Source organism: Terrapene carolina, unplaced genomic scaffold (assembly GCF_002925995.2).
Source record: "Terrapene carolina triunguis isolate 2854851 unplaced genomic scaffold, T_m_triunguis-2.0 Scaffold33356, whole genome shotgun sequence".
Taxonomy (NCBI): Eukaryota; Metazoa; Chordata; order Testudines; family Emydidae; genus Terrapene; species Terrapene triunguis.
Window position 1 is genome coordinate 3,321,817 of NW_020697707.1, and position 16,313 is coordinate 3,338,129.

At 41.3% G+C, this 16,313-nt stretch overlaps 1 protein-coding gene across 1 annotated transcript in view; it reads left to right on the forward strand.

Annotated features, from left to right (window-relative positions):
* The window catches only part of LOC112111174 (diacylglycerol kinase theta), a 95,080-nt gene that overhangs the window by 22,784 nt on the left and 55,983 nt on the right, over window positions 1-16,313 (forward strand). Inside the window, exons 4-7 of the mRNA XM_026663337.1 lie at window positions 1,711-1,796; window positions 3,905-4,030; window positions 5,558-5,711; window positions 12,892-12,960. Of these exons, the coding sequence (XP_026519122.1) occupies window positions 1,711-1,796; window positions 3,905-4,030; window positions 5,558-5,711; window positions 12,892-12,960 (435 nt within the window). The remainder of the gene's footprint in view (window positions 1-1,710; window positions 1,797-3,904; window positions 4,031-5,557; window positions 5,712-12,891; window positions 12,961-16,313) is intronic.

Sequence of the window (16,313 nt, forward strand, 5' to 3'; positions counted from 1 at the left end):
TTGTCCCTGTGTAATTTTACGTTTGGGGTGTGTCTTCCAGCATTTTTATCCGTTTTGTTACATTAACATGTGTGTTTGTTAAGGAGGTCATTACAGAACTTTGTCATTCCAGTTCATTCAAGTTCTGTTGCATTTTGTTGAAGCTGTTAACTTGGAATTCCACTTTGCTGATGGGCCAGTGGCCTCTCCTTTATAGCTGAAGCTTCAGGTCAGCCTTTAGGAAATCAAAATACTACTTTTGGTCCAAAAGGAAAACTTATCCAAATCTTCATAGGCCACAGTAAGGCATCTTCTGGTGGAAATCTAACAGCTGGACATATCTGACTTCTAAAACATCTGGCATAAGGGGAGGCGGTAAACCCCCTCCCACACTCCGGTTTTCTGTCTCTTGACATTAAGATGGAGATTAGGATATAGAGTGCAAAGAGATTTGGACCAGATCTCCTATTTGGGATGGATATGCCCCTTTTCTTCTAGAATATATTCAAGTTGAAATAAGGAATCCAAGTTGGCATCTGACAGCAAAATGGGTCATTTCAGATGTTAGTCCCTGGGTTAAATTCTGCTGCCTGGCTGTTAGAGTCCACTTATGAATCTGGGTTGTCTAATGTAATCTCTCTTTGTGTATTGCACACACGGTATTTGTGTATATTCAGTGGAAAGGTGATCTAGGTTTCCTGGGTAACCTAACAAGCTAGACAGAGGCACATGGAAAAATATTTCCTTTTGGTGCTACAAGAACTCTTTGACGCTCCTAATGAACTCTTCAGGTCCTTTAGACTTGTCATTAAAGGTGCTGGAGTAATGGTCCTGATGATGGATCGCTGGTTCCCAACGAACAGGTACAACATACTGTAGAGGCAGCGGCAGCGCAAACTCCTCCACACTCCATTACCGGTGTGTGTGTGTGTGTGTGTTTACTGTCTGCTCCTAGGCCAGCTAAGGATGTGGCAAGGAGGAAGCCTGTCCCTTATTTAGGCATCAGGTTACAAGCGTGCAGTACAACACTATTAACAGTTCAGTGTCCCAGTACGCTACACTCACCCTGCTTTGGAGGGACACTTTGTTAGACTCCATGTCTGTTCATTCCCTGGGACCTCTACTGAGACCCCGAGTCAGGCAGAGTGGAGGATTTGGAAGATGTGATTTTTGGAATGTCTACAGCTGACTGCCTCCTGTCCCCCTGCGATGTCAGAGTATTTGGGGATACGACTTGGTGGTTGGCTACCGCTCTTCTGTGTTTAGGACTTCATTATTTTTCAGCTATAGAAAATAGAGAAAGTTGCCCTTTCTATTAATGGGGGTCTCCTGAACTCTACTTTCTCATTTTGTTAAAGCAAAATTTCCAGTTTAAGGTGAGAGAGGTGATTATATTAGGGAAGAGGACTGGTTTCTTTGAATCAGACTATAGACATCCTTATAGTAAACTAGCCAATTGGTGTTCTTATCTTTATTGGAAGAAATAATTAAATCACTTAAGCGCAAAATTAGCTTTGCCTTCCTACATACTTGCTTTTTCAGTTAAATAATAGTTGCATCAATTAAATGCAAAGTAAATTGAATAACACGCACCATAATACAGATAAACTTCTTGCATTTTGCCTGTCTTTGCTGAACAGTAAAAGGCATGAGAAATGCTATGTGGGGAGATAGGAAAATAAAACAAACCTGGGTGCTAAAGACATTTCCTGTTTAATTTTTTACTTTCAGTGTGTGAACTACACGTGCATACAGATTGTCTCCCGTTTGCTTGCAGCGATTGTCGTCAGTGCCATCAAGATGGGCATCAGGATCATGTGAGTGTTAACTTGTGTGGCTAGAACAGAGTATGAAGTACAATCAGTTACTTTCAATGTAAAACAAACCTGAATCCTTCCCCCTCCCCCAATAACATCCTCCTCCAGTTTCTGTTGTGTGGCTTAATGTGTGAGTGATAGTGTTTTGGTAGATATGTTCCCTACGTATAAGGAACAGAAAAATACATCCTGTATATTATTGGATTTTGTTGTGAACTGATGCTACTTTTTGTTTTCTAACGTGTTACTGACATTTGTCCAGTGGAGAGCAGTTTGTTGCTGCTGAATTTTAGACATGCTTGGTGGAGCTCAAGTTGAACATACCCAGGGATGTTCAGAAAATCTCGGGCTTTATTTAAAAAACAAAAGACCAATCCGGTGATGGGGAAATGGAAATTCCCTCTTCTCTCCGAGGCTGCTTCTGCCTCGTATTTTTTTTTGCTTCTCATGATGTGAACCATTTTTAGAGAAACTGTCATGCTAACAGTACAAGCCTGTTGGCAGGACGAATATAATTACCATCAAAATACAATGTGCCCTTCATACTGATGGATCATTTCTAAACTGTAGTGTCCTCTTTGTGAAGGGGCAACTGATTGTATAGCTGTTGCACTTCTCCCTGTTGTACTTCAGTTAATTTAGATTTCGTGACCAAAACTTTAAAAGATGGCTGCTGAAAATTAGGGTAATTAAGTGGATATTGAGGCCTGATTTTCAGAAGTGCTGAGCAGCCGGCAGCTTCCATGGGAGTAACAGTTACTGCTGAATGCTGCGCACTTCTGAAAATCAAGCCTAAATGGGGTGTTAGTAGTCCCGTAGCTTTTAGCACCACTTTTAAAAATGTTCGGCCTTCTCTCTCTCGTACTGAAAACTGACGAGGCATTTTGAAAGGGTCTGTTATTGTAGTAGCTATAGGTGCCAAAGATCAAATGCAAAGTCATTTGCTGTGTAGAGCTTTAGTGTAAGAATAATACATTGTGGACTGTTTATAGAACATGAAATAAAAATTAATATTTCTGTCTGCAGTGTTGTAGCCATGTCGGCCTCAGGATATTAGAGACAAGGTGGGGGAGGTGATATCTTTATTGGACCAACATCTGTTGGTGAGAGAGACGAGCTTTCGAGGTTACACAGAGCTCTTCAGGTCTGGGAAATGTACTCAGAGTGTCACAGCTAAGTACAAGGTGGAACAGATGGTTTAGCATAAGTGGTTAACACATATTTCAAGGGACCATTCCAAGTGAAGTGGCCTGTTAACACCCCTGCAGTTAGGGGAAGAAGGAAGATGGGTGGGTGTGTGTGTGTGTGTGTGTGTGTGTGTTAGTGGATACAGATAGTTGTAATAAGTCATAACTATACTGTCTCTTTTCAAGCCATGATATTGAGTGTCTAGCAAAGTTATGAATTTAAGCTCCCAGGCTCATCTTTTGAAAGGACTGTGCAGGTTTCCTCTGAGGATGAGGACTGATAGGGCAGACATAGAGTGATAGTTTGTGAAAAGTGTTCACCCACAGCTGATGTGAGGTTTTTGGCTTTTATCGTTTTCCTGTGGTTTTTCTGCATTTTGAGCTTTTGAGCAATGTGACACACCCCAAGGACACAGAGAGTTATTATAGAAGCCACACATTTCTGAGATCTCTAAACCCATTCCTCAGGCTGGCTGCTGCTTATGTCTCAGACAAAATGTTTAACGTTTGCTCCTCAATTTTTTAAACTGTAAAGTGCTAATTCTAATCTCTCTGAATATTTGGAGAACTAAGATTTGTAATGGGCTGTGAGGATGGAAAGTGCTATGTAAGTGCCAAATATTTTTCCTTAAGTTGATGCATTTATTACAGAACTAAACATTACAATGCTCAGGAAAATGGGACAGTGAGACTTCTTTATCCTAGATTTTCTGTGGGATTTTAATGGCCTGCTGCAAACTTGCTTACTCCATATTTCAATAGGAAAATAATTAAATATTTTATATATTAATTACATTAAATATGCACAACATTCTGTGATGTTTTTCCTAAAGCCTTTAGGGTTAATTGTAAATTAATAATGTAGGGACACGGTTGTATTTGCCATTCGGTATAATACAATCGATTGATCCATTTTCTCAGGACACATACCATCATCACTGGAGGGAGGGAAATCTCTCGTCCAGTGCTCGCTGTGAGGTCTGCAAGAAAACCTGTGGCTCTTCGGAGGTGCTGTCTGGCATGAGGTGTGAGTGGTGTGGCATTCTGGTATGTAAACGGTATTGGGCATGTCTGTGGAAATAAAAGCCTGGTTAATTTGATGTATTTAAAACTGGCCATGAATTTGTTGGACGACACTCGATAAATCAGAGCGAAAGTAAGTTTGGGGTTTGTTTCCTTTTGTTTCCAAAGTGGAGGAATTTTAAAATAAGCGGATAAAATTAAGAAATTCTTAATGCTGTGTCTTAACAGGATTCTTTGGGGTACAAACACTGCATAGTTAACTGATGCTTCTTCATTCAGTACATGGCTGCTATTCCATTTCTTGTCTTGTGGTTCTCACCCATTCAGTATATTACCAGTTAGTCCTTGTATTATTGATGTGAATTGTAAAAAGAAACAAAGATTTATGCTGATTACATAGAATCCCTCCTTCTAACCTGCTCGTGTTCCCTTTCAGCATGGAATGTTGTTGAACCCCGGAGATTGTTCCCAACATTTCTTAACGTGTATTTGATTTTGTGGTCATCCCTTTGTACTGCTAATGTTTGATTCCCATACAACAAAAGTATCCTCTCATCCAGAAGAGAACCAAAACTGGTTACAGACTTAAAACTGATATACAACCTACTGTGTAGAATAGGGGTCACTGCATCCATCATTAGTCACCTAGAGGGTGAAATGCAGAAACAGGGCCTAGAAATAACACGCAAATCGTTAGGGGATAGGAAGTGAAAAACATATTTAATAATTAAAAACAAAAGTATTTTTGAATTGCCACACTAAGTTACAATCGCAAGCTTACCTGTATCTTAAGGATTAACAATTATTCAGTGTTTCAGGTATATTTTATGTGAATTATTTAGATATTCAAAAATACTTTTAAAAAACAAATAACTGAAATAACACAGATCACCATTTTTTCTTTAATTTTTTTTAAAAAATTTTGCGAACTTCTTTTATTGGCTCTGTTCATCAGTTTGTCATATGTATTTACCATTAGCTGATTCCAAGGATAATAGATGGTCTAGAATAAATGTAAGGCAGAAATTTACTCAAGGGTCTGGGCTGATGACATAAGCTTCAGAAAGGACAATTCCTGAATTTGTCAATGGAAGAAAAACCCCAGGAGGAAATCGCAGCCCCGACTTCCTACAGGGTAACCTATTAATTATTACACGAGCGTCCATGTTTTGATCATCTTCCCACTTGTGAATACCACTAGAATGCAAAATCCAATGGTTCCGATGCAAAACAATCTTACTATTGTTCCTTTATGTCAATGTAGGTAAAACTTTAGATTTCAGTAGAATGTTTTTAATATTTTAAAGAGTGTTGTCACATGTTACGAATTCTCACTGTTATGTCAATAAAAATATAGTGAGTTAAAATCAAACCCGATGTAAGTGGCTGCAACTCCATTCATTGCACAGGAGGTGGACCAATTTACAGTAAGTATGAATTGGTTCCAGCACGGTTTGCAAGGCCACTGCCTATTTTGTTACAGTGAGTTAATTTTTTTACAAATTTAATGTCTGAGGTTTGACAAGTGTTTAATGATGTTTCTGTTTATAGGCTCATGCTTCTTGCTACATTATTGTACCACCAGAATGTACTTTTGGAAGATTAAGGAATATGATTCTTCCGCCGAATTGTGTGCGGTTAGTTTCTCGCAATTTCAGCAAAATGCACTGTTTTCGAATATCAGAGAGCCTGCAAACAGAACCAGGTAAAGACTCTGAAAACGGTATCCAACAGAGTGCTGAATATGTGGAGTTACTATGTTTTACATCAATACTGAACTGAATCTTTTAAGGTTGCTGATCATGTAGTACGTCTTTTTTGAGGATGTAATATTAATCTGTTACTAGCTAAGGCTGCTACTTCTGCTACATGATATGGATTCTAAATACAGAGCCTGCTGAATTCTTGTTTCTGCTTGACTATTTGGCATCAGTTCTACTGAGTTTGACAATAAATATGTAGGTACCTTGGTTTTCTTGCTATAACATGTTCTAAAGAAAGCTTAGTTCCAACTTGCACATAACATGATTGTATATTTACAAACATAGGACATTTTTTATGAAGGAGAGGACCAGTTTTTTTGTGAGCAAAATCATGTCTTAGCCTGTAGCTTCTGTTATTCCAGAGCTGAAGCAGCAGTATATTGCTTCTGCATTTATAGGAAAAATAAATCTCCATATACGGGGGGGACGGCAGAGGAGAAAGAAACTGCATTTTAAGCACCTTTTTCAATCAAACATGTCTTCCCCTCCACCTCACATACATTTAGTAACTTAACAGTTGTAGTGTGTATTGTGGAAACTGTAGACTGGAGTCGTCTTTGACTAACTAGGCTACTGATGCTGATGATATAAGCAATCATTGATATAAATGCTACTTTTATTTAGCAGCTCATGTTAGTAAATGTTTTGCTTTCCCTGTTTGTAATTAAACATTTGTCCTTTTAACGTGGAAGGGATTTAATTTGTAGGATAACATTTTGCTGCCACCTAGAGTGCGTATTCCTTATTTACTTTAGTTTTCAGGAGCAAGCCTTTTCTTATGCCATTGCCCTCTTTCTTTTTGTGCTTTACATTTCAAACATCCCAAATGTAAACTTACCTTTTTTACTTAGAAATTATTTTTGTACATTAAGACTGAAAGGGAAGCTAAATACACCAAACTTTGCCAGTCTTGGGAGGTTAAAATGTTAGAAACTTGTTTCCTTCAGAGCTTCCTGACAAGTTGGACGTGAGTTTACTGTTGTGGTGTTGAACATTTGAGTGTATCTTGGTATTTAATAGCTATCACTAGCTAGAGTCATCTGTAATACATGCACAAGCTGTAATATTACCCCAGCGTCTTTGGTAATGGACCTCAATCCTGACCTACACTTTCCCAGCTATCGTAGCCTCTCTTGAGCAGACAAGCTAGTTTTTAGTGGACTTTTATCTATATTACAAAAACCATGCAGTGAAACACAACTGGTAAGGACCATCTAACATAGATTCACTTATGACTTAAAGTGACCTGCAAATGTGTGGTTTTTAATAACTGGTTTTGTACCCTTTGTTGCTTTTTTATGATGTTCATAAAATGCTGGAAAACCGAGTGGTTTTAATGATTTTTTCCTACTTGTTTTTTATTTTAGAAATATCAGGAATGTTTACTCTGGACCTCCCTGGTTTTGCTGGAGGGCTTGTTCAGGGTCTCAGACAATGAATAATGTTAAGTGTTTAATCTTTAACAAAGTCTTCCATTCTCAAAAATGTTAGTCATTAAATTGGAATTAACAAAAACCAGACTTTAAAACTGTCTGATTAAAAATCCTCTAGTTCAGTATTCCGTAATTTTCCTCTTGTGATGTCATCCTTTCAGAATGCCTTCATACATCATTTAATAAAAACCTCACAAGTTTAATATTCATTGTTCTTTATTTGCAGGTCATTTTTAGGTGAAATTTGAACCCAGATCTCTATGGGTGAAAGACTAGTATGTTAACAATTGCCGCTTCTAGTCACTAGGTTTGTTACATTAGGTGACAGACAAAGGTTTTCTCCATTTTAATACTTAGGATTATATATGCTCATTATACAAAGTTGCATTACCCAAATTCAAGTTGCCTGAATACATTTTAACAGGGTACATTTTCATGTCATTAACTCTGCATGTTCAAAGCACAGAAAGCAGAACATCCAACAACCAACAGTGAGGCCCCCACCACAGCACCAGACCTGAAAGCCACTTTCCTTTGGTGGGGGGCAGGTGTTAGTAGTAACTGCACTTGGATATGGACTTTATGGATTATTCCCGCAACTCTCTAATAAGTGAAACCAAACCACAAACTTTGGGGTGTTTGAAATTCACATCCATGTTTTGTAGCTCCAGCCCATGTAGACAAAGGATATAGAGTGAGGCTCTGAAAAGTCTCTTCTGTAGAGATATGACCCAGCTGCCAGGATTCTCTCTCCTGGGTCTCAGCTCCCCAGCCTGAGATTGGTAGTGCTCCGCAGGCTTCAAAAGACTGTTGATCACTAAGGCGACAGTTGTGCAGTTGCGAGAGCAAGCCAATCGCCCTCCCCCGTCTATTTGCGCACCACCTGCTAACCTGAACAGCTGCCTTGGGCCTCACCGGACACTTTCTTCTTGGCTGGTCAGCAAAGGAGCTAGGCTTCTGCCGTTGCTGCTTCAGCTCTTCTCCCCAGACTTTCTGAAGCACGGCAGGAAACCTTTCCAGTAGAGTCAGGCCTGGCTCTCCGGAACGATGGCCATGGGAGAGCTTTTGCCAGAAACACTTTGTTCAGCGCATTGGCCCCTGTTTTTCTCTGAACACTTGGGTGCCTTGATGGTACTTTCCTGTCAGTGTTTGGGGCTCAGTGCATTGTCTTGGCACTCTCCATCCTGCGAGCACAACTCCCAGGTCCGACCCTCCACTGGAGGTAACGTGTTTGGGGAGCAAGTGGAAGTGTCATTTCTGAGTGCCAAGGAGCGGGTTGTCACTCTGTGCTTTTGGACCTTTAACTCACTTTTCAGATCCCTTCTCCCAGGAAGGCTAAGGAATCTGCTTTGGATGCTGGCTTTTGCAGCAACTCAGAACCCCACAGAGCAGAGCACTCTGCATCAACACCAATCATGGAATGGTCCCACGCTCCCTGTCAGCGAGCACCAAGGACTAAAGGGTTTGTGAAAGGATCCCGGGTGCATAGCTGGTCAGGACCTTCCTGACTGAGGAGGCTGGGAGCTGCTTATTTGGTCAAGGAAAAATTCAAGATGGTCACTCTGGGAGCTGCCTTCCCTAGAGAAGGGGGCCTGGCTATTTGCTGTGGCTCTTTCTAAGGCTTGCGTGCATATTATGGGCACTTCTCAAGGACTGGTGGTGTCTGTTTTGTTACAGGAGAGCTATTCTGCTAGTTCCTTGTTTAGTCTTCAGGGAAGGATGGTCATTAAATGCTTGGGAATAGTTGGGGCCACTCTGCCAGGCTGGCAGTGAGGTGTTCCTCCATTTGGTTGGTTGATGATGGAGGACCTCATTCAGTTGGGTGTCAGATCAGCGTGTGTCACCACTGGAGTGTGGGAGTCACCAGAGTTTGTGGTAACTCACCCAAAACCTCAACTCATCCCAGATTGACCATTGGAATGTGTACGAGCCCTGCTACCCAGCTCATGTCCAGCCTTCCCGCCAGGGGTTGGGTGCGATACGTCACCTGTCTGATGGGGGGCAATGGTCAGAATCAGGAGGCAGCAACTCACTCCATGTTGCAAATTCTGGCTCTCCTGGCCAACACCTGTAGCACATCTCCACATTGAGTTTAACCTTTGTGGAGCTGAGACACCAGAGGACGCACAAGCAATACAGGGCCTTTTTACACTGCCCCTGCGTAACAGAGAACCTCTGGGCAAGTCTGACTTGGTGGCTGTCCAGGGACAGTTTGCAATGAGAGATTCCAAACACCACCTCCCTAACTTATGTGGCCATGGCTATCTCCTGCCTAGTCTAGGGAGCTCACACAGTGGAACTCTACACCAAGGGAATTTGGTCTCTCCAGCAATTGTCATTCACCAGTTACTCTGATAAGGTCAGTCATAAATCTGCTAAGGATTGTAAGAGACCTAGTATTCCAAAAGGCGGTCCTGAGTCAAATGAGCAATCTGTGTATTGGGAAAGCCTTCAGGAGGCCAGAGTGGGCATTTTCTCACAAGTTATCATACACCTAGCAAGGAAGGCCCACATGATCACAGTCAGCTTGAGTTGATCTGTGTCGCATCCTTCTGAATGTCTTCTGGATTGGGGCGTGGCAGATCGGATTACCCCTTCCTCCAGTGAGGGATGCTGGAGATGAGTTGCCTCACGTCCGACGTAAACCAGGATCTACCAGTCTTTTATTACTACTACTAAAAGGTACCTTCCTCATTTGCTGACGGAGGATGGTGCTATATGTTTCTCCACTGACACCTCTTGTATCAAGGTCTGTTCAAAGCCCAGGAGTGACGGAATTTCAGTTATCATAACAGCACCATATCGGCTCAGGCAAGAGTGGTTTTCAACGCAGTTTTACAGGGTAAAAACTGGTCCCCTCAGAATGAGTCTCTGGCCTCAGATCATCATTTGAGACCATGGTGTCGCAGTGCATCCCAGCTCCGGAGCCCGCTGCCTGGCCCCTGGTAGGAACATACCTGCCAACGCAGTCTGGTATACAAAGGTAGATATTAAATTGCCTAAACATTACATAAAATCCTGTGCAAGTCCTTGTTGACAGTGCAGAACCTTCCTGCTCATTTCCCTTGGCATGGGTGGCAGGCCCCGCGGCACGGGGTATAGATGCCAGCTCTGCTCCCACTGGACTTGAGGACAGACCGGGGTAGGGGCTGTGGCAGATGGTGGGTACAGGGAACTGTTCCCACCTCTTTTCCTCCAGGGGAGAGTGGTATTTGCAGGCTGTTGTTGGTGACCATGGGGATGCTCGCTCCTTCCATCCCTCTTGTTCCTTTTCAGGCTGGAAAGCTCCTTCTTGAACCACCTGGTTCCTAGGAGTTTTAATTCCTTACGTGAACGGCCACTTCAGCGGTGGTAGTGACTGTATCTGAGTGAGTGGGCTTCAGGCCCTGCAAGCGTTCATTCCAGTCTATACCAAATCTCCGAAGGATAAGCTGGCGCTACAAACTCATTTGCGGCTCCTCTCTAGTGGTGATCAAGTTCCACCTTAATGACCTGTTCTCCCACAGTCTGTTTCCCATGCCTGAATGCCCATCCTGTCTAAATGCTTGAGGTTCAGAGGTCCTTAGGTCTTTAACTAGAGCTGACTAACGCCTTAGAAAGACCATCACGCTTTTACATTTTGCACCGACTTGATAAGCAGCCATGTCTAACGGTTTGCTTTTTGCCTGGCTGTGATGTGGCTGGCCTGTCAAGGCTTGATCACAGCAAAGGATATTTCCATCCCAGACATACCTAAGGCAGGCTCGTTGCGCGCTCGGTGCTTTCACAACGCGGTTTTGCTTGGAGTCCAGAAGGAATTCTGTTTTAGGGTCTCCATGTTTCAGAATTCCTTTCTAAGGGAGAAAGTCTAAGCTCTCTGTTTTGTTTCTTCGGAGTTGTCCTGTATCAAGGCTATACAGTTTATTGAATTTTGGTTCTAATTCATCATGCAGGATGCTACTGTTGTTACTTGTGGTGGTGACGGGCAAATGTCGGATCCCTCCTTTATTAAAAACCATAATCTCCAAAACACCATTGCTGGTAACACTGTTGGCATTGGCCTTCGGTATGGCGATTCATTTTGTATTGATTTTTATAATAAAACCAAACCATGGAAAGTCCAAAAAGGCAAATGACTTGTAGCTTGTATACGTTCCTGAATACTACACGCTTCATGGGATCTCAAAGAGAATTATGTAGTCTTACAATTTGTCAAAGCTGCAAGACCAGACACACCGGTAAAGACATAACACATTTGGGTGGGAGTTACAGTAAGAAAATAGGAAAAGACCTACATAAACATAAATAGGGAAAGGAGAGGAGGAGGAACCAGGGAGGGGTTAAGTAGACTGGAACTTGTTTTTCTACCTGTTGAAACATTACTATAACTCTTCACTGAGAGATCTGTCAAGTCGTTTACTCGCCAGTAGTGAGAATCCCAGTAAATGGTAGTTTTAGAGAAGGGAAAATTAATAACCTGTAATTTTGCTTCTTTGAGGATTTCATTATATCAGCAAAGAGTCCTGTGGCACCTTATAGACTAACAGACGTATAGGAGCATGAGCTTTCATGGGTGAATACAGAAGTGGGTATTCACCCACAAAAGCTCATGCTCCTATACGTCTGTTAGTCTATAAGGTGCCACAGGACTCTTTGCTGCTTTTACAGATCCAGACTAACACGGCTACCCCTTCGATCATTATATCAGGATTCTCACTCACTCACCCACTTTTCCCCAAAGTCTGGAGGTTTATCTTTGTTGAAGCAGAGTTTGGGGGCCTCGGTTTTTTTTTCATCTCTTCTTAAATCAGATTTTTAATCATTTTTTTTTTTTGGCTGACTTTTTTTTTTTTTTTTTTTTTGGCCAATCACGCAGTCAGTAATTGACTGGAGGTTTCCAAGGGCAGCAGTTAAACTGTGTGGAGGCTACATGTCTATCTCTCAGTATGGTGGGCTGGCTTGTATTCCACCTTGCTACTGCTGCTCTTGGAGAACCAAATCTGTCAAGAGGAGTTCCATCTGTCTCGCACTAGAGAAGCGAGACACAGGAGTGGGATTTCAGTCAGGATGATACCTTCAGAGAAGCAAAATCACAGGTCAGTAATTTCCTCTTAATTATTTTGTCAGCATTAAACATTTGACTATATAAACTGTAAATATCATCTAATACATTGGCTCCCAGTTTTAAGTAATAAATCAACTCAAGTTTCCTCTTCTAGAGCTTGACAAACAAAAACTTGTGTTATTTGCAACTATTCAGTTCTGGAATTATCTTTATTAAATCGATACATCTGATCGGACAGCATTTAATACTCTGATTCCTGTTACAATATCGTAGTTTAAAACTTATTATCAGAAAGTCTATTTTTAATTCATAGGCAGACATGACAGGCCGAGAAAGGAATTAAATTTGCAAGTAGTAATATTGAGACAATCCGTGAGAGAATTTGAGCCTATGACCCACACAGTGGTTACATGTTAATCCTTATTGTCAGTGTGTTACACTGCTACATTCATTGGGATATTGTAGTGATTTTAATTTTAAAAAGCTAAGTATTGGAAGAGGAAATGTGGTCGTTGCTGTAGTGTATCCTCCCCCTGTGACTTTTGTTGTCTTTGATACTTCCATTAAATTATTTTTAAGTAAGACTCAACTATTATTTTGTGCAATGGAAAGGTAACCATCTCCTCGAAACTTTTCTTTCCACAGATGAAGATGAGGATGTTGATGGCTTAACACAAGGGTCAGTGAAAGATGCCCAAATTTCAACAGATTCAAGTAAGTAGAATTTTAGTAAGTTGGGAATATTGGCTTAACACAGCCTTTATTATATTAGCTTAACCTGATTTTCCTTATGAAGAATAGTACTCCTAAAGAAAGCTTCACTTTGGTCAGACAATTATGTTCTAATGGTAATTACAGATCTTGTGTATCCTGTATTGGGTCAGCACATCTTTATGTATATGAAGTGATAATGGTTAGGGCCTTCTGTGAAATCCACTCGAGCATTTTAATGAAAAGAGGTGATGGTATTCCTTAGATCATTGCAGTCAACCTTCTCTTGAGGTGTTTTCCACAGGTGAGTACCTCTGGAGTTAATCGCTTTCTGTAAGTAGTATTCTCGGTAAGTCACAGCTAGCCATCTCTCACAATAACAATTGAGAAATCATGTGTTTGTATTTAACGATCCAGTAATGTACATTTCTTTAAAGCAACTAGCCTTTCATCTGTGGCTACTTGGGTTCAAATCTTACCAAGGGCATAAGTAAAATGAAATCTACACTCTGCTCAGGTGAGGCCCAGTAAGAATAAATATAGTGGTGTTTATGTCAGGATTGAAGTCCATTGGCAACTGCGCAGTACTGTTTTTCTACCCATTGACTGCTCTACGTTTGATATTAGCTCTTATTAATCTCATTTTCTTGAATAGTGCAGTCAACCACAGTTTATTAAAACAAAATAAAAGGAAGTGGAATAAATGACTAAAACCAGCAAATCATCACATTTTTCATGATGTGGTTGCATAAATGGCTCTAGTACGAAAAAGTAGATTGAAGAAAAAGTAAAGAAAGAAAGAGCCTTCCATGTCCCCTTCATGTTCTTTCAAGATCTAAGACTATTGAGGAAATTGCCATGTGACAAGGGCCATTCCAGATCAATACTTAGCATAGTTCTGACAATGGGCTCAAATGTGTTAGTATGTCCCCTTCATTTTAAAATAGGGTTTAAACTTCACTTTCTCCTGATGACTGTGAGGAATTTATGACACACCATATACTTCCATATTGTAGGATCAGATTGTGACCAGCTGTGGTTTGTCAAATAAACCTGCACTTTTTCCAGTGGGCGGCTTTTCAAATAGCAATGCGAAATAATCCTTTCTGTGCCAGCACCTGTTTTTACTTCTATATCTTACTGACTGAGGCTGGTATTTCTCCATCAGTGGCTGTCAAAGGGAGTGAGATGTCTATCCTGGTATCTCAGATGGCTTGGTCGACACTGCTAGTCCAGTACGCCTTATTTTATACGGACTGACCAAGAAGATGAAGACACTGCACTCAAAAAGAGATTCTAAACTTCACTTTTCCTTACACACATTTCTCTACAGTGTCAATCAGTAAAACTGAGGAGAACAGGAACACACTGTATATTTTCAAAGACCAATGCAAAGAATCTTTAATCCTGTGGTTTAAATAAAATGGTTGTACTAAAATGAATTGCTTCCCCTTGCTTACATATTAACACAACATAACTGGCTTTCTTTCATGCCCTGATTTTTGATGATTACTGTGTTGGGAGGAGAGAAATTCTAATGCTTCTATTGAAAACAAAGGCATCGTGTTCAGTGGGAAGTATTGATTAATCATTGGCTTAACACTTTCAAATATTAATGTAACTGATACCAGGTATTAAGGCTTTACTCCTCCTACAACTGATCCTGCCCGCTGCTGTATGTAGTCCAAGGGGTCGAGAGAGAGCCACTCATTGACTTTGCAGGAGGGATCTCTACATTTGTTGCATCACTGTTTCAAGTCAAGCTCTTCTTTCAGAGTGCACAGACTTTTACTGTGTAAGGGAACATGATACTAGAACTGTTGGTCACCTTTACAGTTATGGTAGCTAACCTGCTATTTTATCTTCCAAAAAAGATGTAGCTGTTGTTTTTTCTCAGTTTCATACAGGGGCGGCTCCAGGCACCAGCGCACCAAGCGCATGCCTGAGGCGGCAAGCCGCGGGGGGTGGCCTGCCGGTTGCCGTGAGCGCGGCAGTCAGGCTGCCTTCGGCAGCGTGCCTGCGGGAGGTCCGCCGGTTCCGCGGTTTCGGCGGCAATTCGATGGCGGGTTCGCCGAAGGCGCGGGACCGGCGGACCTCCTGCAGGCATGCCGCCGAAGGCTGCCTCACTGCCGTGCTTGGGGTGGCAAAATACATAGAGCCGCCCCTGGTTTCATATACCTTACAGATACAGGTCTGTAAAAAAAAAAAAGCAGTGAAAAATAAAATGCAGGATATTTTTTGGGGCGTGAAAGGATAGATGCCTGGCCAACTTTGGTTTGTAAGACATGCTATTTACGTTAGAGAAGGAACTAACAAGAACCATGATAAAAAGAATACAAAATAAAGAATGGTTTATAAACAAAGTTACATTAGGATCTTTTGTTCATCCATTCTCATAATGTGAGAACAAGGGGACATTAAATGAAATTGATAGGGAGAAAAATTAAAACTGATAGAGGCTTTTTAAGACAATGCATTATTAAACTGTGGAACTTATTGTAACAAGATATTATTGAGGCCAAGAACTTATCAGGAGTGATTAGAATATTTTAGATGGGTAGCACAGATATCCAGAGTTACAATAGTAAATATTTTTTTTAAAATGAGTTTGGGAAGAGATCTGAACCCTCACACTTCAGGACATAAAGTAGGGTCTACGGGCTAGTCTACACAGGAAAGTTATATTGGTATAAGCTAAAGTGTGAATTTTAACCAATATAATGTAATCCCTGTGCCGTTACTCTTATTCCATCATGAAAGCCTTTTATTCTGGTGTGAGGCCCTTTTTTCTGTTTCGCTCATGTCTTTTGGGAAGGGGTTTAAGCTAACCTGAAAAGAGTTGTTCCCACCGAGGGTTGTACTTGTTTAACTATACTGGTAAACTGGAGACGGGATACCCGGGATGGCAATTCCTGTGTTCCTACAGACAAAGCACATTGTTCTTAGCTGAGGCCGTGTTTGAAAATGATGCTGAACATAAAGAATCACAGTCCTAGTCTGGCAAACAAACAAACAAACCGTCTTTAATTTCCCATCTTTGCTAATATTCCTTCATAACTGGAGATTTAGAGGGTGAAAATACTGTTTGGATGATATCGTACAGATGTAACAAACCCCCAGAAGAGAGATCTCCATAATTCTCAAAATAAAAATTATTTACTGTGAGCTCTTCGTTCCTGGATCTGTAGGGATCCCGGAACATAAAGACGCCAGACTCTCTGCCTCTGGTGATGTGCCAGAAATCAAGGCAGGTTGGGGGCTTGTGCAACCTGCATGATCAGGCCCTGATGTTTTTGTTCGTTTAAGGCTTCTGTCGGTCACAGCTGGCAATGAGACCCCCTGCTCCCCAAACAACA